This window comes from Micromys minutus (genome assembly GCF_963924665.1).
Source record: "Micromys minutus genome assembly, chromosome: 2".
NCBI classification, from domain to species: Eukaryota; Metazoa; Chordata; class Mammalia; order Rodentia; family Muridae; genus Micromys; species Micromys minutus.
The window spans coordinates 70,052,442-70,078,219 of NC_137971.1; the positions used below are offsets into that span (position 1 = coordinate 70,052,442).

At 41.9% G+C, this 25,778-nt stretch overlaps 1 protein-coding gene across 4 annotated transcripts in view; it reads right to left on the reverse strand.

The window, feature by feature from the left end:
• The window catches only part of INPP5F (inositol polyphosphate-5-phosphatase F), a gene marked incomplete at its 3' end in the record, with an annotated part of 81,357 nt that overhangs the window by 8,466 nt on the left and 47,113 nt on the right, over positions 1-25,778 (reverse strand). For 2 of the 4 annotated variants that reach the window (XM_080913533.1, XM_080913532.1), the window contains exons 4-15: positions 22,207-22,335; positions 21,821-21,988; positions 21,660-21,716; positions 18,142-18,340; positions 17,353-17,532; positions 16,176-16,243; positions 11,728-11,852; positions 10,715-10,792; positions 9,316-9,436; positions 7,606-7,734; positions 5,314-5,431; positions 3,429-3,627 (exon numbers count right to left, since the gene is read on the reverse strand). In XM_080913533.1, coding sequence (XP_080769659.1) covers positions 3,429-3,627; positions 5,314-5,431; positions 7,606-7,734; positions 9,316-9,436; positions 10,715-10,792; positions 11,728-11,852; positions 16,176-16,243; positions 17,353-17,532; positions 18,142-18,340; positions 21,660-21,716; positions 21,821-21,988; positions 22,207-22,335 — 1,571 coding nt within the window. Of the gene's footprint in view, positions 1-2,785; positions 2,978-3,428; positions 3,628-5,313; positions 5,432-7,605; positions 7,735-9,315; positions 9,437-10,714; positions 10,793-11,727; positions 11,853-16,175; positions 16,244-17,352; positions 17,533-18,141; positions 18,341-21,659; positions 21,717-21,820; positions 21,989-22,206; positions 22,336-25,778 lie in introns of those variants that run through there. The other 2 variants (XM_080913535.1, XM_080913534.1) reach the window with 2 other exon arrangements.

Here is a 25,778-nt window from a genome sequence, read left to right on the forward strand (position 1 = left end):
TATGGTTTGTGGACAGACACACATACACAGTAACATTTACGAGTCAGGTGGTGGTGTCAAGTGCCTTTAATTGCAGTACTTGGGAGGCAGAGGCAGTTGGATTTCTGTAAATTCAAGGCCAGCCTGACTTATAGATCAAATTCCAGAACAACCACAGGCATAGAGAGAAACTGTTAACCCACCCCCATCAAATTTTTTTAATTTTAATTTTAGAATTCTATCAAGGAATGAACAATTGAGACAGGCACATGGTGACTGCTGAAGCCTCCAATTCCACCCCAGAGCCACCTTGTCCTCCACCAGGTACCCAGCAGTTCTGGATCTGCATTCAGTTAGCAAACATACAATGATTCTATAGAAAACTCACATGTCCACAGCATGTTTCTCATGGAGAGGAAAACACAGACACACAGACACACACACACAGACACACACCCTTAAGAGATGAAAGAAAAATACCAGCGGCACATTTAATGAAACCGCAGCATCAGGGGATGGCATCTAAGGCAGATGAGAAGAACTACTAAGAGACACAGAAGAGCTTGTTTAATAAGATGGTGGCAACTAAAGCCTCAGACTGGCATCTCCACACAGAGTGACCCACCAGAATGAGAGGTGAAGGTGTTAATGATCTACTATCCGAGAAAATGCCACCTCAAAAGAACAAGCAGAAGAAAGCACTGGAAACCATGCTGTAGCTCCCCAGTGTGCCTCTATTGACCGGAGGCAGAATCGGTACTGAAAAGCTGACAAACACACCCAGTCCAGCTTATGCTAAAGTCCTAGAGGAAAGAGAGCAGCAGGAGCTCTGCCCAGTGAAACAGCAAATGCATACCCCACAACCACCATCCAAGGAAGAATTAGAAGTGAATCTAATCATGAACTACAGACTAGCCAGGAGACCTAACCTGAAGCCTATTCCTGAGGATGACCTAAGGGACAAGAAGTATATTTATGTCTGGTGGCTCAGACAAATGAATGTGAAACAACAGAAGTCTAGTGTGCATCTTTAAGAAGCTAGGAATTAAAGGCATGCAGCACCAGCCCTGGCTTAGCACATTATTACTAATTAAGGTATTCTTTAAGACCTCCAGTCACAGACTCGAAGAAGATAGTCACTGGCTCCCTATTATTAGAACCCCAAATTTTACTTTTACAAAGTAGGAAGTGAAGGTCTTTAATCCCACCACTTGGGAGGCAGAGGGGCAAGAGAATCTCTGTTAGAGGCCAGCCTGGTCTACACAGAGCATTCCAGAACAGCCAGGGCTACATAGTGAGATCCTGTCAATCAATCAATCAATCAATCAATCAATCAACCAATAAATGGGGGCTGGAAAGATGGCTCAGTGCTTAAGAGCACAGACTGCTTTTCCAGAGGTCCCGAGTAAATCCCAGCAACCACATGGTGGCTCGCAACCATCTGTAATGGGATCCAATGCCCTCTCTGGTGTGTCTGAGGACAGCTACAGTGTACTCTACAGTGTACTCACATACAATAAATAAATAATTTAAAAAAAACAGCCTAGACTTTATAAAAAAAGAAAGAAAATAAAAATAATGAAAAAAGTAGGATTTTGGGCCCCATGCTGGAAAGCTGGTCACAACTGCAGATGTTATTGATCAGAGCAGGGCTTCAGTGGATGGACCCTGCACTCGGGTGAGGAGACAGACCATGCCTTTCAAATGCAGGCAGCTCACTGACTTCATCCTCAGGTTCCCACACAGTGCCCGCCAGAAGTACGTACAAAAAGCCTGGGAGAAGCAAACATCAATACGAAATGGGCGGCCACAAGATGGGCCAAGAAAATTGATGCCAGAGAAAGGAACAAATTTTGATTGTTTCAAAGTCATGAAGGCAGAGAAAATGAGAAACAGAATAATCAAGACTGAAGTAAAGAAACTTCAAAGAGCTGCTGCTATTCTGAAAGCTTCTCCTAAAAAAGCAGCTGTTGCTAAGGCTGCCATTGCTTTGGTGGTGACAGCTGCTGCTAAGGCTAAAGTTCCAGCCAAGAAGGCAACAGGACCAAACAAGAAGGTTGCAGCCCAGAAGGCTCCTGCACAGAAGGCTGCACACCAGAAGGCAGCAGCGCCTCCTGCTAAAGGTCAGAAGGGTCAGGAAACCCCAGCTCAGAAAGTACCTCCAAAGGCACTGGCAAGAAAGCATGAGGCTACACAAAGAATGAAGGGGGGGGGGGGGGAGAGGGAGAGAGAGAGAGAGAGGAAAGTATTAGGTCGTGCTACTGGCACACAGGAACAGAAGCAACTGTGTTCCTTCAAGTGTTTAGTAGCTGGAGATTCAAGATCATCAACCAGTCCCTTTGAAGCTGAAGGCGACTGTGAGCCTCTGAAGCACCTGCCTCCACATACTGTGACTGGACCCGGGGCTGCATGTGTATGAACCAGAGCCCCGAACGTTAGTGGCTTCTTGAAGACCTACTACGAGACTCAACGCTTGTTCCAACACTAATTCCACACAGCCAGTCATCAGTATTCCCATGAATCTTTGTAAGAGGCTTTGATGATTCCCCACAAAGCACGCTCACACTAATTTTGAGGCATTGGGTATCAGCTATTAACCACTTCAAATTATTTTTAAGACTTGGTTTTATTGTATGTATTGTGTCTACATGTCATTCTGTGGGTAGAATGTTGCCATATGACATTTACCAAATGTAGCTGGGCAGTGTGCAGCTTGACCATGTAGGTCCTCTTGAATCCTTTCTCCTGCATGTCCAGCTGACTGTGCTGAGGCACACATATGTGAAATCATCAAGAGGTACAAGGATGCTTTTTATTTTTATTGGGATAAAGAGGTCCCATACTTTTATAGAAAAACTAGGTCAGGGCTGGAGAGATGACTCAGCGGTTAAGAGCACTGACTGCTCTTCCAGAGGTCCTGAGTTCAGTTCCCAGTAACTCCATGGTGGCTCACAACCATCTGATGCCTTCTTCTGGTGTGTCTGAAGAGAACGATAGTCTAGTCACATACATAAAATAAAGAAATAAATAAACAAAAGAAAGAAAGAAAAACCAGGCCAACTCACATAATTTTAAAAATCAAAACATGGTTTTTAAGTATTCTCCAAAATATTGATGCAGCAGACCTATTGGAATGTTCTGTTTTGTTTCACTTTTTGAGACAAGACTCCTCTGTAGCTTAGGCTAACCTCAAACCCAGCCAGTCCTCCTGCCTCAGCCTCAGAAGTGCTGGAATTACAAGTGTGAGTTAACATTTAAGTATTTCTTTTCATGGCTGACATGCTTTTTCAGCACCATGAACTATATACCCAATGTGAGTTTGCCTTGTGCTGAGACTCCCACGCTTGATGCAATGGAGTTTACACATCATAGACAAGAGCCAGTGACATGGTGACAATTTATCAACCCAGAACGTGAAGCAGGCCGAGTCCTAGACTACCCCAGCTCACCTGGGGTCGCAGTCAATCAGGGCCCAGCCCCCATGGAACTTCTCGTCACCTGGCAGCAGCAACTGCATGTAACTCTGCAGGAGCTGGCTGATGAGCTCTTGGTGGCTTCTCTGGTTCTCCTTATGCAAAGCTTCATGCTCCTTCTCCTTGGTGAAGATGGAATAGAGGTCTTCTGTCACTGGGATGCCTTGCATCAAATCTAGGGTAGAAAGTGTGAACACTGTCATCTTAGCTTTACTAGTGTATCTTCTAGAAAACAGAGACTCTGAGACATAAAACGGAGAAAGCAGAGGCTTAAATAATTTCCCTGTTAAAGCAGGCTCAAGCTTTTAGACTAGAAGCCAAAAATAAAACTAAGAAAAGAAAAAACAAATCAGATGTCATCAAAATTACAAACTTTGATGTTTCTGGAAACAATTTAAGGGCGAGAAGACTAGGCTTTCCCTGGCTTCATATATGTCATCCCCAGATGGTGACTGTTAGCCACAGCATCAGCAACTTCCTACTTTTACTGTGTGCCGTGTACAGTACTGTGTGTGCCCTTTTCTCACAAGCTCTGCCTTATTTATTTCTCTCCAGCCCCTGTGTGTGAGGACAAATATTTCAAGGTGGGCCTCATCTCAGATGTGAACTTTATATGTGGGTGATGAGTTCTTACTGGTCACAGCTAGCACCTAATAGAAAGATAATATTCTGGGTAACAGGAAACATAATCCCCCAGGGGACAGTCCAGTTGAATAGATAATGCATAGGGAGTGTGTGGGACTAAGAAGACGAGGCTTCTGTTGACAGCAGTCCACCTTCTGCTTACATCCTGTGGAGGAGGGTGTTGCTCATGAGACTGCAGGTGAAGCCAACAGGTTCTAGGGTACACCTGATGATGAAGGAACTGGCCTTCTGGGTCACATGAGAAGCCAGCTCAGTTGATAAAGTCATGTACATCACCCAATCCTCAGTGGAAGATATTGTCTACCTGTTAATGAGTGGCTGGTCCTTTCCTGCCCAGAGTGCATCTTTAGTTGGTGTAAATTTGGTGAAAACTAGGGGAAAAGCTCAATGAAAAAGATCTTAAAATTAATCCAGGGTTATTTTGTGTATGTAATTTTTTAAATTAAATTTGAGTATTTCAGATTTAAAAAAAAAAACTGCATTTCAAAATGCATTCTCAGAGAGTGAAAAGTCCACAAACACAAGAGATCATCTTGTGGGGGATTTGCATACTTAATACACAAAGAACTTCTAACAGCTTGGCAATACAAAGTCTATCCAACTTTAAAACAAGCAAAAGTCTTAATAGATGAGCTAACTTCCTCCCTATGAGGTATGCGGCTAAAGCTTTAATAAACCATTATGAGTGTATTTCTTATGAAGGCATTTTGGACACTGAGATCTAAGGCAGCTTGTGGGAAAGATCTGCCAACCACTGGCTCAGGGAAGGACTCAATGAGCTTCTACTGCTATTTAGCCTCTCCCTCAACCTCATGGAGACCAAACATCAGACCAAGATGGACAGATACCTGAACAGGCACAGAACTAGGATGGTGTATTTGTATGATAAATGACTATCAGAAAAAGAAAATCCTATGATTACATGGCTTGAGCAACCAGATAACATGAACAGGAAGCCTCTACACTCTGAGGTTGGGTACTGCATCCCGGACACTGGGAGCCTCAATCCTTTTTGACTACTTGAGAAACAACTGACTAATACATATATAATTATCCGTTCCTCTGGTGCTCCAGACAAAAACATTTGTCAAATGCTAAGCCTGTGAAAGTTTGAATTTGATATATTAGAAACACAAGTACATTACAAAACATAAATACAAGAAGCAGAAATCTACAAAACACTCACAGAAGGGAAGAGAACCCTCCTGTTCCTTACCTATGACAGCTTGCCTATAAGCATCCTTGAACCGACTGAGGTAGTACCTATTTGCCGAGTTAACTCCATCTTTCATAACTCCTGCCAACTTCCTTTCTCCTGTTCTTGTAAAATCACCCTATCAAAGAAAAGGTAATTGTGGGAACTTATTCAAATGTAAGAACGTTCTCAAAATTCACTTGGGACTTTCAGTTCAAGACAAAAATTCCACAGGCTTCCAAATTATAAATTTTAAATGTCCTAAGTTTTATGGTTAAAAAAACATGTACTAGTGTCTGACTCTGATCTAATCTTGTGAAATAGTTATATATAAGATTTATTCATGGTTTCAAGCCTTCAGTTAGATGGTCCTTTAGACAAAGTTATTGTGAGCAACTTGTACAATTTCTGGAATTTCCAAGTCCAAACCAATTATATAACAAATACCAAAAAGATAAAGGCTCATATTGGTATAATATTCAACACAAAAAATTTTGAGAGAATAGGAAAGAATTTGAGACAACTCACATGTAACCTAGACTGGACTTAATCTGTAGTCAAGAATTACCTTGAACTCTTAATCCTCTGGTCTCCACATCTGAAGAGCTCGGGTTACAGGCATGCACTACCATAACAAGCTCTCAAAAGCTCCCCACCATCATGATGATAGATTAACCACCTCTGAAACCATCAGCCAGTCCTTAATAAATACTTCTTTTTATAAGATTTGCCTTAATCATGGTGTTTCTTCACAGCAAGTTTTAGGACACAGGCTTTTTGGGAATGCAACCCAGGAAATTTAGGAAAAACACTGCCAACAAGCTGGCAACTTTCAAAGAGTCCTAGCAACACGTCCAGTTAGAAAAGCGTGAATGAGGTTCCAGAGAGTTCTAACTCAGAGGAAAAAAATGAGATAGTGTATGAATATGGATTGATAGAGCTGATATTCCTTAATTATTAAAAAAAAAAAAAAAAGGTTTTGAGCCAAGAGGCAGAGTCAGGCAGATCTCTGAGTTTGAGGGCAGCCTGGTCTACAGTGAGTTCCAGGACTAACAGGGCTACACAGTAATACCCTGTCTCAAAAAATCAAAAGAAAAATTTTGTGGGGCTGGGAAGATTGCTCAGTAATTAAGAGTACTTGCTGCTTTGTCTGAGGACCTGGGTGGCTACTTCGGATGACTCACAGGTACCTGTAACTCCAGTACCAGGGGATCTGACATCCCTTGGTCTCTCAGGTATCTAAATGTAAAATGATGCACATAAACTCACAGAGACACACCGACATACTCCAAGCCATATGAGGTGGCTCACACTGGTAATTCTAGCTGAGGATGTACAGTGCCAATATGACCTACACAGAGGCCCTGTTGTAAAAGCAAAACAAGTTTTTTATATTTATTCCTTAACCAAATCCTAGAGAAGCTGATGTCTGCTGAGCCTTTGGTCTCATTTTCTTTGGTTTGGGTTTTGCTGGGAATCAACTCCAGGTCTCACATATGCCAGGCAAGTGCCCTACCAGCCAAGCTATACTTTGTTAGAAGAAATATGGCCCTAGGTGAAATAGTATCTTGAGAGGAAATCAACATAAACCTAATTTAAACTGACTCAACCACTTCCTACTGCCCATAAAGAGTACCCGTAAATGGAGAATTTGTTACCAGGGACTGTATTTACATTTAAGTTTCTATGAAGCTTTGTGGGCTCTTTATAAAAATTTATAACAACAAAGAAACTAATAAAGCATGCCTTCAGCACACACTCAGTGTCAGGAAGTAGTCCCAGCCCTTATAGCTTATAAGAATCTGTCACAGAAGGCCTGGTACTTCCATTGAACTGCCCAAGGTTATACCGAGTAAGAGGCAGGCTTAAGATTCACACTCAGAGAAGACAAAAGTATCCCAGGATAGGTCATGGTTTGTTTGTATGCAGTTTTAATATGGATGCACAGAGGGTCTGGTGGTTTACAGGGAAGCAGAAATAGGAGGATCTCTGTGAGTCTGAAGACAGCCAGGACTACAAAGTAAAAGATGACCCTGTCTCAAAATAAAATAAATGCACGTAGAACTTCAGATTTCTAGATTCCCTTGAACAGCTAGAAGATAAAACAACATGGGATCTCCTCAGAAAAAGCAGCCTTCTCCAGAGACAGAGCACTTAGCTCATTGCCCACACATACCACCTACAGCTGATTGAACAGTAGACTCCTGTCATAGTCAGACAACCCAGAAAGAAATCAAGTACGAAGACCCATCTGGGCCCCGCTTGTTTTGAACCTCGAATAAAAAGACCCACAGTGCCTGCTGCAGACAGTACCTTTAGAGCCGCTGTCCCAGCATACTGTCTGCTGATGGAGTCACCGTTGTTAGCCCACATTATCTGGTAGGTCCGATTACATTTCACAGGCAGTGGCTGCTCTGGGGGCATGACACCTAGTTTTTTAAGCTAAAATAAGCACATTAGTGGGTAAATAATATATGAGAAACCGTGACATGAACTGTGTACCATAGCAAAAGAGAAAGAGCTGCATAATTTAGGAACCATGTATAAAAGAAGAGTTTTTAGATTTTATTTCTTTAACTCCAAGTTGAGAACATGGGGAGGTGAAAAAACAACTTTTGGAAGTCACTTTTCTTCTTCCACTCCGTGTGTCCCAAGATCAAATTCCTATTTCCAGGTTCAGTGGCAAGTGCTTTATGCACTGAACCATGCCATTGGCTTCTTCGGACTTTATTTTTCAGAGTTTTGCTATGTGGCCAAGGCTTGCCTAGAGTTCTGGATCCTCTTGACACAGGCTCCTGGGTGCTAAGATGACAGTACCAGTGTGCCCAGCTCAGACATGGTTTTAAAGTACTGCCAGATGTGGTGGCACACACCTTTGATTCCATCACTCAGAAGACAGAGGCAGGTGGATCTCTGTGAGTGCCAGGCCAGGCAGGGGTACATAATAAGACCCTGTTTCAAAGACAATTATTATTAAATAAAGAAAATACTGCTATCAATTACTATAGCTAAATAAATGTAATATTTACAGTTTTTTTAATGTATAGGCCAATACTACTATATTTTGCCTATTTTAAATTTGCCTAAGAAGTTGAACCAAATGTCAGAAACACAGGAAAAAATAACAGCCTGAGCAGTGAGTAGTAAGTGTTCAAAGAATCACAGCCAGGGCAGAGTTCGAGGGTTTGGGGATGGGTTGATTTTTCGGTTTGTTTGTTTTTCAAACATGAATCATTTCATTTACTCATCACAATAACAACAAAAAGAGCCCTGTGTTAGAGACGTGAAGACTCAGGTTTGGAGAGGATTCCTGGGGTCAGCACCTCCCACATGGTGAACACAGAGTTTAAATTCAAGAGCCTTTAAACATACTTTAAAATATTTTACTTTAAAATAACATAACAAAGACCTCCAAGAATAGTCATAAGGCTCTGTGGGGGCAGGGAAGCAAACCAGAACTACAGTAGGTGTCTCCACTTTGGACTGTAACCCGGGATGTTGGTTACCAGCTGTTAGAAGGCTGAAGACCTGCACTGCAGCACTGAGGTTGCGACCAAGGAGTCCCAGAGCGCCATTCGCTAACAGAGGAGCAACAGGCAAAGGGCTTTGTTGCCTTCTGTCCTCCATCATGGTCTTCTCCAGTTCCCACCCCTCACCAGCCCCACTCCTACCTCATACTGCCAGGGCTGGCTAAACAGAAACGCCACATGCAGACTCCCAGCCCAAAATACAGAAGGGTAGGTTTGAAATTCAGACAGTGGAAAATAAACACACAATACCCCCAACACACTTAAAATGTTTGCAAGGTGAATAGAAAATTTACTTAAGAAAATGCTACCACAGTCTACCTACTTCTCAGTTACATTTCTCAGGTTTTTATGTAACAAGAATATTTGCATGCTAAAAAATGTCCCACAAAATATCTGAACTTTGAGAAGATGTTTCACTATTTACTTACACATGAAGTATAAACCACTTTAAATTTTCAAGTGACTATTTGGAACCAAAAGGACTCCAGGTTACCTGCTGCTCCATGACCACTCGTGCAATGGCGGCTTGGACCACGTTGGTGCGGTCCAGGCAGTCCATGCAGTTAACGCGGAAAATCCCTTCTTGCTTACATATCACACCAGCTGGATCAACCCTTGTCAAGAGAAGCACGGGGTTAATTCACAACTTCAGAAATGTTTGGAGAAACTCAACTCTTAAAACTGTGGTGGCGGCAGCAGCAGCAGCGTTAACTGGCAATGTGTAGAACACCCGTAAATGTCACAGTGCTGAGTGCCCCACACTTTACTGTCCACTACAGTAACCTGGCAGTGAGGTGTTGTGACCCCTATTTAAGAACTCAAAAGCCAAGATATGAGAAACTGAGAGAGTAAACCACGTCCTTCCCTCTAAAATGGCAGAGCTGCCACAACTCTGGGACAGTGGGGTTGCACACATAAACATTTTAAACACCGGCTTGTCTTCCCTTTCTAAGTCCAAATGGAACTCTCTAAGACACACTGGCTTTACCAGCTGCCAAGAAGTCATGCGGTGAGCCTGTGCCCCCTTGTCTCTCAGGGCACCTATGCAGTCTTAACAGCAAATCAAATGTTCTCTCCTGGCCTCTAAGACCATTTTTTTTTCTCCTTACACCTACCTCCTAGAATCCGGGCATCTTTTCCTTCTCTGTTACTTTCAAAATGCCTAAAATCTAAATATCTTTAAGCTTCCCTTTCCACAAAGGATGACAAAGAAGGAAAACAAAATGGAAGCCGCAGAGTGAGAAGAACACACTTTGGTCCTTCAAGAGCAGCAGCTGCATTTCACTTCACTTTCCAACCATCTGACACGGGCTCTGTTTACAGGAGCACTGCCTAATGGTTGTACTCACAGAAAGGAAGGAAGCTGATCAGAAAACACATACACACATGTACACATTCGCACAAAAATGCATAAAACTCGCACACACAAATGCACCGTCAGAAAATGCTGTTGTGTTGATGTTCAGATGTACTAGATGAACACATGATTTCACAGACCAAAAGTCAAAATAAGTTTTTGTGAAACACTGTGGTGGTTGGAATGAGAATGCCTCATAGGCTCATATATTTGAATGTTTGGTCCCCACTTGGTACAAATGTTTTGTAAAGACTGGGAGGCGTGGCTTTGTTGGAAGAGATGTGCCACTGTGAGGGTTTTAAACTTTCAAAAGCCTATACCCCTCTCAGGTGGTCCCTCCACCCCCCCACCTTGGCTTAGGAATCAGATGTAGAAGCTCAGCTGCTGCTCCACTGTCTGCCTACCTGCCTGCTGCCAAGCTCCCTACCATGACCTCCAACCCTCTGGAACCAGAAATAACAAGTTTTCTTTATAAGTTGCCTTGGTCACAGTGTCTCTTCACAACTGTAGAAAAGTAACTAAGACAAATACCTACCAACACCACTTCATGTCAAGGATGATGTCATGAATGGCATCCGTTAGGGTTTGAACATTCTCAAACTTCATTCCTCGGCTAAATCCCATTCCCCAAAACAAAAAACAAAGAACAACCTTTAGTATTATAAAAAAATTATCTTCTCATGTACTTAAGACAAAGGGGGCTGAGACGGTAACCTGGGGGTAGAACACGTGCCTGGCGTGCACAGGTTTCAATCCCCAGCACCATCAAAACAAACAGAAGCTGAGTGTGGGGATCACACCTTTAATCCCAACATCTGAGAGGCAGAAACAATCCTGTGAGTTTGAGGTCAGCCAGGGCTATATAGTGAGAACCTATCTAAAAATAACTAAAAAAAAAAAAAAAAATCTTACTAAGATAATATTTTTTAATATTTAAGTCACACTTTATTTACTTATTCTCTGTGCGTGCATGCTTAGAGAGGCACACATGCCATGGTGTGCACATGTGGAGTCAGGGGATGACTTTCGAAAGGCAGATGTCTTCACCCACCCAGCTATCTCTCCAGTTCCTTGGTTGTCTACCCATCTGCACCCGAAAGCACACATACAAATACATGGAGGCAATACACAGATGCCTCTTTCCCTACAACTCCTTACAACCTGCAAATTCATAGGCAGAATGAGTGTTGAGCAAAAGGATTCTACTTTCAGAAACACATAGACATTAAAGGTGTCGGCAACAGGAGTCACCTATCACTAACTAATGAGAGCACACTAGGACTTATCCTAGGGACAGAGGTGTTGCTCGCAGTATGAAGGCAGCCAGGGGGATACCTGGCTTTCAGCGGCTGTGATTTTATGTCCCGACACATTCTAGAACAGAAAGACTGACTGTAAATACTTTAGCAACAACTTAAAGCAAAGCTCACAGACATGAACAGCAAGTAAAGACCACTTGCTTCCCTTCTGAGCAGAGAAGAAGGGACACTTTCCTTCCCAGGAAAGAGTGAAAAAAGTGAAGCCACTTCCCTCTGAGAAGCCCCTTACCAGTGCTCATGGAAATCAAAGGACACATAGGTGAGCTTGGGGTTGTTGAAGAGCAGCACCTGCTTTAGGTAAGCATCACCAATAATCTTCTCCCTTCCAGCCTGGTCTACCAAGTTAACAATAACCTGTGAGAATGATGAGCAACAAAAGAAACAGTATTAACCAAACCTCAGAACTAAAGGCAAGTGTAACAATTCACTTGGAATTACATATTACAAATACAGCTGTACTTAGTTAGAAACTAATCCACTCAAGTACCAATTTTCCCATAAAATTAAAATACTTGTTATATAAATTTAGCTGTATGGGAACTATGGACATTAATGGTAATAGTCCTATAAATCTACAATAGCCAACCAAAATGTAAAATAAATTTTTTAACAGCAAAAAAATGTTTTTAAGATTTTTTAAGTGTGTGTGTGTGTGTGTGTGTGTGTGTGTGTGTGTGTGTGTGTATACCCCTCAGGCATTAGATCCCTTGGAACTTGAGTCACAGAAAGTTGTAAACTGCTTATGCAGATGCTAGGAATTGAACCTGGACCCTTCTGGACTTTCAAAGTCTTAACTGCTGAGCCCAGCCCAAACAATGTGTATTTTGAATAGGTAGAATAAGTAAAAAAAAAAAAAAAAAAAACCCTACAAATTAAACATCATAAAACTACTGAGATATGGAAATGGAAACCTGAATAGACATAAATATGTACCATGTTGCTGAATCTCAAGGTCCAGTACTGTAAAGATGTCAAGTCTCCCCAATTAATCTATATACTCAACAATCCCAATCAAAGTCAACCAGGATCTTTTCATGGACAAGATAAGTTAATTCTAAAGTTCATCTGAAAGAGTAAATATTTGGGAAAAAATTGAAAAGCAATAAACACAGAGAGATTTGCCTCATTTGGAACAATTCTATATAGTCACGTAGCAGGCAAGCCTGGGAAACTAGAGACAGGCGACTGACACAAGAGAACAAGGCTGAGGGACAAAGACCTGAGTCCACCATGAAGGGCAGGTAAGTACACTATGGGCAAGCACAGGTGACTGTCAGGGGCACTGGGAGTCTGTCTGTCTACAAGGAAAAGAGACTTACTGTATCTCCCTACATCTGTAGTGAAAAAAAAGCATGGCTTTCCACGCACAATATAAAAATCAAAGACAAAGATGAACAGATGTGACAACAGGAAAAATTTAAATCTCAGAAAAGGTTCAAAAGAACAAAACAACAAAACAAGGAGCTCTCATGAGAACATACTTGCCACACAAAACAGAGTAAGAAAAAAAAAATGGATGACTTCACAAAAGAACCCAGCAAACAAGATGCTACCATCCCATTAACAGTAAATTGCAAATGTTAAGGTGTAGTGGTTTTTACCTACAGACCAGTAATGTAAATACTAAACAGTCAGCATCGCTGAACACGAGGAAACACTAGGGCCCCATTGTTTCTGGGAATGTAAACTGTGTGATCTCTTACAAATGGTTTTAATTTATTGTTGTTTCTGTTCAGTGGGTAGAGATCAGAGGGCTACTTTGAGGAATTTCACTAATTCTGGTACAGTATCTCTGAAGGCAGCTGAATGCTAAATATCAACTTTAAATGTACATGCTGTTTAATTCAACAAGTTTGTTTTTATGAATTTATTCTGCAAAAACAAGCACCCTAATTCTTGGACTTTTAAAATTGTATTTACTATTGGGGGGCACATGTATAAGCCAGGGCGCAGGGGGGGAAAGCTAGAGAATTTATGGGGTGGGCTCCCACACCCCGCCCCTTATGTGGGTTCCAGGGATGTAAAGATACACCTGGTCTGTTTGCCCATCAAATGTTTGACCTGCTGGGCCATCTTGCCAGCTCTTCACTTTGGATTGTTTTGTTTTGTTTTTGAGGCAGGGCCTCACTGTGCAGCTCTGGCTGTCCCTGAACTTGCTACATAAAAACCATGCGGGCCTCAGACTCACAGAGATCTACCTGCCTCTCTGTACTGGATAAAGGTGTGCACCACTATAACCAATTTGTTTTTCAAACTGAGTTGTTATATAGCCCAGGCCTGCGATTTACTGGATAGCCTAGGCTGGACTAATTCCCTCCACAACCTCTACAGCCTCCTCCTGAGTGCTGGGATTATAGATACATACCATCATTCCCAATTTAGAAAGATTTTTTTTTCTGCCAGTCTCTCCCTCCCAAGTGCTGGGATTAAAGGCATGTGCCACCACTGCCTAGCCTGAGAGTTTGTATAATAGCAGAAGGTACTAGTATATTCTAAAGGTCCATCAGTAGGGAAAGGCGAACAGCTAGAGGCTTTACTGCAGCATGGTATACGCACGGGTCTTTGTGACTTCAGCTCATTGTGAATGTGCTGGTGTCGGGTGATTCTTGCTAAAAACAATAAACTGCTAACTCAAATCTCAAAAGGAGCCAGGAAACCATAAGGCTGAGTGCAGTGACTTCAGAAAGTACTGAGGACTTGGGTTCCCTCTGCCTTTTCCTCTGCCATCCCCTCACTGCTTTTCCCCAGCAGCATATTGGTTAAATGGCCGACTGGTTCATTCACCATCTTGAGACAGATGCAAAAGTCCCTGACATCAAATCCTGACAAAGCAGCCTCAGGGGCACTGTGGGTTCCGGTATATCTTTTATTAGAGCAGGAAGCTTTTCCCACATCAGACCTTCTGTCAAACAGCCCCAGCCTAAACCAATTATGAGCTAGAGCAATGCAGCCACACGAATGAGTCACACTGACCGTGGGCCCCTCATTGCAGAAAGCAATTACCCAGGAGAACACAGATAACACAGATAAATGACCACTGCCAGGCTACTGCTGGAGGCCAGGAGGTGTCTGCTCAGAGCTCGCCCCTCGATATTGACGTAAGTCAACGGGGAGCAGGAACGAGTGTGGGAAGAGGTTATTTCCCAGCATGCACACCTCAGTACTGCTCCTTTTGACAATTTTCTGTTGAATTTAAATATGGCTTATTCCTTCTAATGCTACTTACAATTAGGAATATCAATAATGCATGAATCAACAATTAAGGAACTCAGTGTAGAATCAGACCAAATCATTCCTGACCACAGCCAGTGCTTCACCCCTCCCTCAACAGCCATCTTGCTCTGATGCTGCCGTGAGCATTCTTGCGTAAGCAGCGTGACTGAGCACACTTGTAGATGTGTTTTTCTATTTAAGTGATAATTGCTCCACATCCTTTCCCATATTTCATGCTTCTCAGCAGTTTCCCTCAGCCTCCCCAGTGGGTGAGTCACGGCTTTAATTTACATTTCCCTGATGATTAATGAGATGACACACCTTCTCTCCTGGATTTGACTTTATAAAATATATTATAAAATATCCTTGTACATAAAGATCCTGTTACATTATTTTTGTCCATTTTTTTTGTACTGTGCATCCTTTTTTAATGGGGTTAGAAGACATTTAAATGTGCTGTGAGATAAAAGACCAAATCTTAACTATCACACACACACACACACACACACACACACACACACACACACATATATATATATATATATATATATATATATATATATATATATATATATATACATATATATATATATATTATATGTGTGTTTTACCTACATGTATCTGTGCGTAACACATGTGTGCCTGCTGTCTTCAGAGGTCAAAAGGAGGTGTCAGATTCCCTGGAACTGGACTTATTCATGGTTGTGAACTACCTACCATATGTATACTGGGATTGAACCTGGGTCCTCAACAAGAGCAACAAGGGCTCTTAACTCTCCAGCCCTTCCTACTCTTTGAATTACCTTTCCCTCTCTTCATAATGCCTTTTTAAAAAGTATTTTTTAATTTTATGCATGAGTCTCTATTGTGTATAATCAGAAATAATAAATAATAAAAAAATGTAAAGTCAAAATCAAGTTATGTTTTTTCCGTTATGGTTAGTGTGGTTGTTTTGTACATGTATGTACCTTTGTGTGGTGATACACAGCACAGCACATGTGCAGTGGTCAGAAGTCAACCTTGGATGCTGGCCCTTGTCTTCCATCTTGTTTGGGACAGTGTATCAGGCCAGCAGACCTCTAGGATTCTCCTTTCTCCATGCCCAAGCTCTCCTGAAGAGCCCTGAGATTACAGACCATGGCCCTGTGCCTGACTGTGCATGAACCGTGTCTGGGGACACACTCCATTTTTTTTTTTAATGGGTGCTGGGACCCAAACTCGGGTCCTTTGCAGAGCAGTAATCTTAATCACATGAGGTCCTGAGATGCCTATCCTCATCTGTGACAACTGACAGCACCTTCTCCGTTTTCTCCAGTCTAAAGCAGCTGACTCCAGAGTATTCCTAATTTACTCGTGTTTAATCTTTATGCTAAAAGTGGCTGTTTAATTATGAACAGTACATGTTTTTTTTCTCATGAAATTCCATATGTAAGGAAACTGTTCTTACTACATATTAAAGCCTACCTGTTTTTTGTAAATTTTCAGTTGTTCTTCAAAATGGGCACAGAAACAGTCGACCGTTTCCTTCTCACCTGCAAAGAAGCAAAACAAAATCTACGTCTCCTTCCAGTGCTGAAACAGACAAATAATTTCCATCTTTTTTTTAAATTTACATTTAAACTGTTTTATTTATTTTATGTGAATACACTGTAGCTGTCTTCAGACACACCAGAAGAGGGCATAGGATCCCATTACAGATGGTTGTGAGCCACCATGTGGTTGCTGGGAATTGAACTCAGGACCTCTGGAAGAGCAGTCAGTGTTCTTAACCACTGAGCCGTCTCTCCAGCCCCACCTACTCCACCTTTATTTTTACTTTCTTATTTATTTTTTGAGACAGGGTTTCTCTATGTTGCACTGGCTGTTCTGGAGCTCAATTGTAGACCAGAGAGCCACCGCCTCTGCCTCCCAAGTGCTGGAGTCAAGGGTATTCACTACCACGACAGGGCCTATTCTTACTTTTTAATAACTCTGTAACAGTTTAAATGTAAGATTTATTTTTTCCAATTAGACTGAACTAGAATATATCTGAAAGTACCAACTGTGAAATTATAAACACACACACATACACAGGCACATATACCCTACCTTTCAGTAAAGGTTTCATGTGACTTATATGAAAATGAAAATAGTATTTTGATACTAAAGCTAAAATATTCTAAGAAAATAAATCTTAAATGTTTCAAAAATCAAACGAACAAACCCGTATCTCTCACTGAATCTCCTGTGCATTGCTGTCCAGTAACATGTTCCCTGCTTCTACAGACACTGGCTACATTTGTCCTGTCCCAGAGCTGAATGTTCTAGAAGATAAGCTTCAAAGCAACAGCAGCTCAGAATCTGTGAAGCGAGGCGCTTTATCTGCTAGCTGAGAAACTGCAACATCCGGCAAAGGACTCAGTCCTGAGGCTACGACCTCACACGTCACAAAGGGAGGCTTGGCTTTTGTTGAGTAGTTTTTAGTACAGGGATTGAACAGGGCTTCCAGCAGGCGGATTAAGAAACCATACCTCAGTCACATCCCAGCCCTGAGAGTTATTGTTTTAAATGAAACAAATTTAAACCTATCTGGCACCTGATCTTTTATTTAAAAATTCTCATCGAAATCATTACTTGCCAACCAAATAACTGATGTGCTTACTTTTGTCTAGTCGAGGCCGTGGATTATAGCGATACCCAACCTGGCTCCAAAAGACCGGCACAGAGCCTCGAGTTTGAATGAATGACAGGGTATGGTTATGAACATGGATTAACTGCTCGGTTTCCACATAATTTGCAACATTTCCATTTTTATCCACTCCTCTCCGTTTATATCGCATTCCTGGAAGAAAATTAAACAAAAAGCAGCTAAAGTGATAAAACCATGCTCAGCTTGGCTTGGTACTGGAGCACACACTTGCTATTTCAGTGTTCTTCAGGCTGAGGCAAGAGAATTGCAAGTTCAAGTCCAGCCTGGGCTAGATAGCAAAACTCTCAACAAAACTGTCTGATTAGATTGTGCTTCCTAATTACAAATCTACAGGAAAGCCTGGGAAGCTTGCACACACCGAGAGACAGACGACAACACACCCAAGATCACAGCTGTACCCTTCACTGCTAAGTTGAATCCTTTGAATGAAAGACTACAGTTTTCCCAAAGGGGCTAGTTAGCACTCTGAAAGGATTTATCACTGTGACACAGGCTTTTAGTTGGAACACTGTCCTCAGACACATCCCAAGTGACTTTCTTATCGTCTGTATGCATGCCGCCTGCTCTGTCTGACTTGCTAAGTCTTCCCTGCTCCTCCACTGCAGGAGTGGTCTCTGGTTGCATCCCAGGCTGTGGGCTCTGGAGCTAACTGTGCTTTCAAGGCCGTGACTGTCATTTGCATTTCAGCACATCTGCAGCTCCTCCACTCTCCATGGAGTTCATTTGCGTGCTCTCACTTACCTGCTCTGTGCCTACTTCTGCGAGATATAAGAGCCACTAGAAATCGTGGGTGGATGTCATCTACACAAGTGGACTCCTGAGGGGGCGTCTCTGGGCTGCTCTTGTCATCATCAGGTGACTCACTGTAATTAACCACAAGTTCTTCAATCTGCACAAACCCCTGGATAATGGGGATGATCCAGAAGTCCACATCCGGAGTCTAGGGTGGGAACAAGCATCGCTGTTTATATTGTGCACAGCACTGCTACCTACTTACACCCAGATAACAGTGAACACATACTGCCTTCAGCCTGTCACAAGCACAAGCCCTGTCTCAACACTGTGTTCTACTCGCAGGATGTCAGGGGAGGATGAGGACAATAGGCCTTCCCTTTCCTTTATAATGATTTTCTCCAGACCTGACTGACAGGAAACACAGCCTGAGCACCAGACTGTTTCACACAAACTCAAACTCCCACCTGACAGAGTGGCTCACTCCCCTCACCATGCCTCAATGTCCTCCTCCGTGAAATGGGACTACTACTGCCTCATAAGGCTGTACATAAGTATGTGTAAAGTAAACACACTGCCATAGAGCAGTTAACAATGGAGCTCTTATAACTGTTCCTTTTGGTATAGGAAAGCAAAGCTTTAAAGTTGGTTTTCAAACTTCAATTGTACTAGCCTCTAACAATCTGCAATCAATCCCAATCACCCATTACAAAACACTTTACTGCTTAAAAAATAATAAATAAAAAACCCACTTGTTTGTTATGTGTATGTGCCTGTTTGTCTATATATGCACCAGGTTCGTACAGTGCTTGCAGAGACCAGAGAGGGTGTCAGATCCCCTGAAATTGGAGTTACCAGGGATGGTGCTGAGAACCAAACCCAGATCCTCTACAAGAGCACCCAATGCTTGTGCCTGCTGAACCATCTTCTCCAGCCTCTTACTTGAAGGCAGAATTCCACTCTGCAGCTCAGACAGGCTTGGAATGTTAGGTGGTGCCTTTGCCTCAGCCCCCAAGAACCAGCTGGCAGACACATGCTACCTCCACCCCCCCATACTGGGCAGGCACACACTACCAGGCCCCATTTTGCTGCTGTCATTTGTGGGGCTGGGAACAAACTCAGAGCCCCACACATGCCAAGAAAACATTCTGCAGCTGAGCTCAGTCCCAGCCCGGCTTTCCTTCACATCTGCTTTAAAACACTTTCTTCACCAGTCTAACATTCAAATACAAAATGAACAGCAGAGTATTTCCATAAATGTCTCATTGTAAAATGTCATCTCACCAATTAGGAGAGTCCTGTTCAGAGATTCCTCTGTTCTAAACTAAACACATTTAGAATTTAAACCAAGCACTGGAAAGAAGTTCAGTACCATCCTTAGCTACATACTAAGTTTAAAACTGGACTGGGTTACATCAGACCCTGTCTCAAAACCAGCAGAGTAAGACTGAGAAGAATCTGGATCTAAAGTTCTGTGTTAAAGTCAAGACAGGCATGGGACACATGCTTTGTGACCTAGTGCTAGGGAGGTGGAGGGAGGTGGATCCCTAGGACTACTTGGTGAGCTCCAGGCTAGTGAGAGAACTTGTCTCTAAATAAACCAGGTACCTGAGGAACAACAGCTGAGGACACCTTTTGACATCTACAGATACACACACAAATGTGCACTCATGCATGTGTGTGCTCACACACAAACACACACACACAGTTTGCTTTGAGACAGGGTCTCCATGTGTAGCCCAGGTTATCCTGTCACAGCTTATGGAATGTAGGATTACAGATGTGTGCTACCACAACCCTCTTCAGCATAAGTCCCAAATCCACCTGTCCTCTGTGCTGGGCACTGTGGGTCCCTCTCTGTCCTCTGTGCTGGGCACTGTGGGTCCTACTCATTTCATACTTAGTTTCACTTTTTGTCCTCTATAAAGGGTACCTCCAGAAGGTTAGTGATGGTAACAATGGGTAAAGGGTTGGCCTACGTTTATCATTTTACTAATATTCTCACTACTTATACTTTTGTTCTAGCAATAAATCTAAGATTCTTGACAAGAAAATAGAAATACCTGTTGCCAAATGCCATCTTATCCCAAGTCATTAGCTTTACACAGTAATGTGAAAGTGTCTGATAAAAGCTCACCAAACACTGGAATTCCACATGGTCATCATAAAGACAAATGTTCTTTATAAACACCCTTACTTGTTTCCTGTCACTGAGTTTTGAGGGTCACAGCATGATCAGTATCAGAAAGCTAAGAACAACCCATGCATCAATAGAGACATGGTAAGTATCTGGCTGAAGATGCACAAGATAAAATGTCAGGAACTGCTATGACCCATCAGTAAAGGGGAAATGAGGAAAAGGAAAATAGCTAAAAGGCTAAGAAAACTAACAGATGACCCCATTCCATTACTTTTGTCTGGTGCTCAGTGTCTAAGCACATAATTCTCTAACATGTGTAATTGGATCTGGTGGCTAACCTTCAGTCAACTTGACGAGACTCAGAATCACCTAGAAGAAGAGTCAAACCTCCGGGTGCATCTTTCTGTGTGTTTCTAGAACTAACTGCAAAGGAAAGATGTACCTTGCACATGCCTGAGGCCCAGACAGTATGAGGGGAGAAAAGTGAATGTCTGTATCCCTGTCTCTATTGCCTGTCCCATCACAGCAAGACGCTTCCCTGACTTGATGATGTACTGAAATAATCAGCCCTAATAAGCCCTTCTCCCCTTAATCTGTCCATCTCAGGCATCCTCATCACAGTGACAAAGTACTTCTCAAGTACTTCTGCACAAAGAAGAAGAAGAAAGTAACCATCACTCCAGAAAGAGACAGACAAGATGGCTCACAGGGCAAAGGAAGCTGCCAAGAAAGCCTGACAGCCTGACTTCAATCCATGCATGACACAGTGAAGAGACCCAATTCCAAATGTTGTCCCGACCCCTCCGCATGAATCCAGGCACGCACACACACACACACGCACCAGTAACTCCATGCAGTCATGCCACCACACCCTGTAGTTTGTAGCCACTACAGTACTAGTCAGGCCTTAAAGATCCATCTGCTCCAAACCCCAGAAGATAAACCAAAGTGGTATCATTACAGAGAACTAGGCTTCTGCACTCCCAATGGATATAAAAAGCATTATCTTTACAGAAACTCTATGGACACAATTGGTTCCTGGGCTTATTACTGACCCCACTCCTTTCTCTGAAGGTAGACCTTGCTATATAGCCTAGCGTGGAGCTGACCATATGTATAGAGCCCAGAGAACCAGACGCTTGTGATACATCTCTTGCTTTAGCCCCCCACGCACTGGGATGACAGGTGTATGACATCACATTCACCTAAAGAAGTGCTGAGGAGACGGCTGTGGGACTGTAAACCACCTGAAGGCAACACCTCCATCTCCTTTAGTTAAATGAGTCTCCTCCATGGGAGAAACTCCTAATAAAATCTCAAAACCACTGTAATCAAGTGACATTTGCTCAACAGTTGCAACTATAATGTTTTAAAAGCATCTACTCACACCAATCTCAGTGAGATCTTGGATCATGTACTTATTCCAGAAAAATCGGTCATCAACCTAGAAAGGCAGAGGAAAGGATCAGTTGAGGAACACTTTAGTTCCTCATAAAAGGCAAACAGGCACTGGTCAGGAGCCAGCACTGCTCTGTGTTGTGAGCATACCTTCTGCCACAGGGGATGCCCCCCCCTCTCCCCAGTGCTCTGCCTCTGCACCGAGTTGGTCAGGTCATAGGTCAAGCTATAATAGAAGGACTCCGAGTCCATGAACATCTTCAGCAACTCCTCAAGCAAACGCCTCTCCAGTTTCTCCTTTTCTTTACTCTCTTTAACCTGTAAGAAGTCAGTCTGTGTAAGTACAGGAGTCAGACATAAAAAGTTAACAGGTAATACAACACTTCAAGTAAGGACAATCCCCAAAACACAGGACAGTCTTCTGATACATTAAAGTAAAAAAATAAAAAATAAAAAAGTTCAAGATGGATTTATTGATGACTCATCTTATGACTAATCAATGATGAATTCAAAGCCTATGTCAATTAAACTCTTACTTTCTTTTTGTTGGGAGCAGACACATTGGATTTGATATTCGTAAATGTCTTCAGTAGAAACTTGGAGTCATCAGGAGATGGTACAATCTTCTCAGGCTTGTTAATTCCAAAATGATGCTTCTTACAGAGCTAAATAATTTTTAAAAGAATGACTCATCATTAATTATTATCAGCTTTAGATGTTCAAGTATGAGTACAGAAGTAAACATTACTGCTTGGGCATTTGGGTTAAAAGCAGACCCTAAGGATTAGTAAAATGACTAAGCAGGCAGAATACAGCTATGGATTCAATAATTAAAAGTCGCACTACAAATAGTGCACAATACAGGCAAGGATGTACTTAGCGTTGATTAAAAGCAGCAAACCCAGGTTCAGAGCATAGTACTCTTATCTAACATGTCCAAGGGATATAACGTTCTGTTTGAGGTTATTAATGCTTTGAAAACTGGCATCTGAGAACAAAATACTGCAAAATACACATCTTCTACGCCTCAAGGTCGTTACAAACATCTGTGTTAAATTTATAGTTTATGTAACTACCTGAGTATTCTGGTTGAGAAAATGCCCTAAGTCTGCTCTACTGGGAATCCTAAAAGCTAGACCTTTTAACAGTCTCTCCTCCTGACTTTGCACACAATAATGAAATCAGTAAATAACATGATCTGGGTCCTGAGATTAGTTAAATGTAAAGGGCAGTAATTAGGGATCATATACATATATTTTCAGTGCAATCCAACCAGCAAAGGAGGAGGAAGGAAACATGACTATGGATGTGTTGAGGCAAGAACAAGGGACAGACAATCCTAACAAATGATAGTGAGACAATTCAATGTTTTATTTTATAAGCTGCCTTACTCATGGCGATCAACAGGTCAACAGGACAGTAACTAAAACAACTGTCTTCATTTGCCTTTATCTCAGCTTGAAGGGAGTTTACCATCTCTTAGTTTCTTATCAGAAAATCCAAAGAACTCTGAGAGCTGAACATTTATTTTTGACATTAGTTAAAATTTCATTTCCTAGGGACTGGAGAGATGATTCAGTCATTAATTACATTTCCAAAGGACCCAGGTTTAATTTCAAGCACCTACGCGGCTGTTGGATACTCCCGTCAGAGGATCCAACGCCTTCTTACAGTCTCCCAGGGTACATACATTCATATGGAACACAGAACACAAGCAGGCAAAACAACCACACATAAAATTCAATTAAAGAGTGCATTAATAAACCATGCCCTGAGAATACATGACAGCCATCATTTACTAGTTAGCATAAATATTTATTTATGAGCATTTAATATAAATACTCATCTGATTCTTTGGGAAATACTAATGTCTTGTGAGATAAGGCTTTAGATTAGGGGCATAGATAACTACATGGAATAAACTTTCTGATATGGTTTGAGAAAGAAATGCCCACCATTAGCTCATGTATTTGAGCTTAGTCCCCAACTGGTGGCACTGCTTGGGAAGGTTCTGTAAGCTCTGGAAGGTGGAGACTACTGGATGAAGTATGCCACTGGGGTGGGCTGAGGTTTTATAGCCGGGCCCCAGTACTACTCTCTCTCTCCCCTCCTCACAATTCTGGGTGAGGATAAAATGGGATCAGCCAGCTCCCTTGCACCTGCTAACATGCTTTACCTGTCTGTTGCTATACCTTCTCTGGCATGATAGACTATGGCTCAGAAACCAGAGCCAACTATCAGACCTCCTCTCTTCTAATTCGCCTAACTTAGAGTGTTTCATCACAGCAATGGAAAACAACTAATGCACTTGGTGTGTGTGTGTGTGTGTTCTGAGGGTAGGGGTGACATACAGATTGGCTCATTCCCTATGTAACCCTGGCTTGGCTGTTACTTGCTATATAAATTGAGCTGAACTTGAACTCAGAGATCCACCTGCCCACACCTCTCAAGTGCTGGGATTAAAAGTGTGTGCCGCCATGTCTGGCTAACTAACGCACTTCTTTCCCCTGATACATCTTTGATATTACATGCAAGCCTGCACACAAAACCAACCAAAAGCAAAACTGTAAAAAATATGGATAAAAACATTCAGATAAGAATTACAGATCTATGGAACAAAGCGTAAACTCACTGAACTACCTTAACCAAAGGTTACCCTAATGAATGTTCTAGAATCTTCTATATAATTACTTTTAGAAAAGACAAGTATAGATTACTTGTTATACTGAGCTAAAAATCAGCCCTATCAGAAAATAATGATAAGAAAAATGATTTTTTGAGAACCCTTGCAGTCATAAATGGATTTGGATAAGTCCATTATCCTCAGATGTTGACACCGATCACCTTCCCTTCCCAGCAGACTGTAGGTTCTCTAAAGTGTATAATGGGCCTCATTACAGCTTTTTAAAAAAATTTCACTACTATAATCTACTGCAGGTTTTTATTCTTCTTGCAAGTTATACTTCACAACCAAGATTAAAAGCTGATGTTGCTGAAGAAAAGAAAAACAAATGGTTTTACTTTCAATTTTGTTATCTATGTCCATTGTGAGATAGAAGTTGAGATGGCTTTCTGATGGGAAATGGAGGCGGCTCTGCAATCACAGCAATGAGACAGCACATGTGAGATTCAGGCGGAACACTTTACGCATATTTTTTCAGAATGCATAATGCATGTCTTCTCACTTTTGTGAGCCCTAAAGCTCCACCCATAACCATATTCATACATATTTTCAAGTGATACTCTATATTGGAAAAGAGTGTGACGATTCTCAAAAAAGGTTAAACAGAATTAGCAAAATAACCCAGAAACTCTATACTCAAGAGTAATGAAAACTTGTGTATACCAAAAGCTTGTATGACACAAACTGTTTGCCATGGTATTATTCATGATAGTTTAAAAATGAAAACCAACTCAAACACTCATCAACTGGTGGAAAGTTAAACAAAAAAAAAAAAAAAAAAAAAAAAAAAAAAAAAAGCACATCCACACAGTGAAGTGTTATTTGACAATAATAAGCAATGAAGTACTGATAAATGCAGGCAAATAAGCCACATGCACCTCACTTCAAACACAACTGAGGCAGAAACTTAAATCCTAATATTAGAATCTGCAATAAAATCATTTCTGCTGCAATTACAGAAGAGAACCGGGCTGCAGCGAACCAAGGAGGCTGGCCTGACAGACAGCAGTAGGCCACAGAACAGTAAACGGGGGCGTGCTGCAGTAGAAGACACGCTCCAGCGTCACCTAACAATGCTTACGTGCATGCCCATGGAAGACAACAGGAATGGGAAAGCTCCTTTTAATTGACAGAAGGAAAGGAGGGGATGACAGATCTAAATTAATATTAGACGATCAGAATTTTTATGATTGTCAGCATAGCTATCCTTGCCTCTCCTGCTACTCACTGTTGCAAAGCTCCTTTACTGTAATATAAATTAAAAGTAAAAAGGAAAGGGCATGATAATAATTTCTAAAATATTCACTCACGGAATGGAAATACTCTCTATAGCTACTGCAGTAGTATGAATGAAAACCATCCTCGGAAAGTTCTGGCATTTGAATACTGGATCCCAGTTGGTGGCATTGTTTGGGGGAGGGTTAA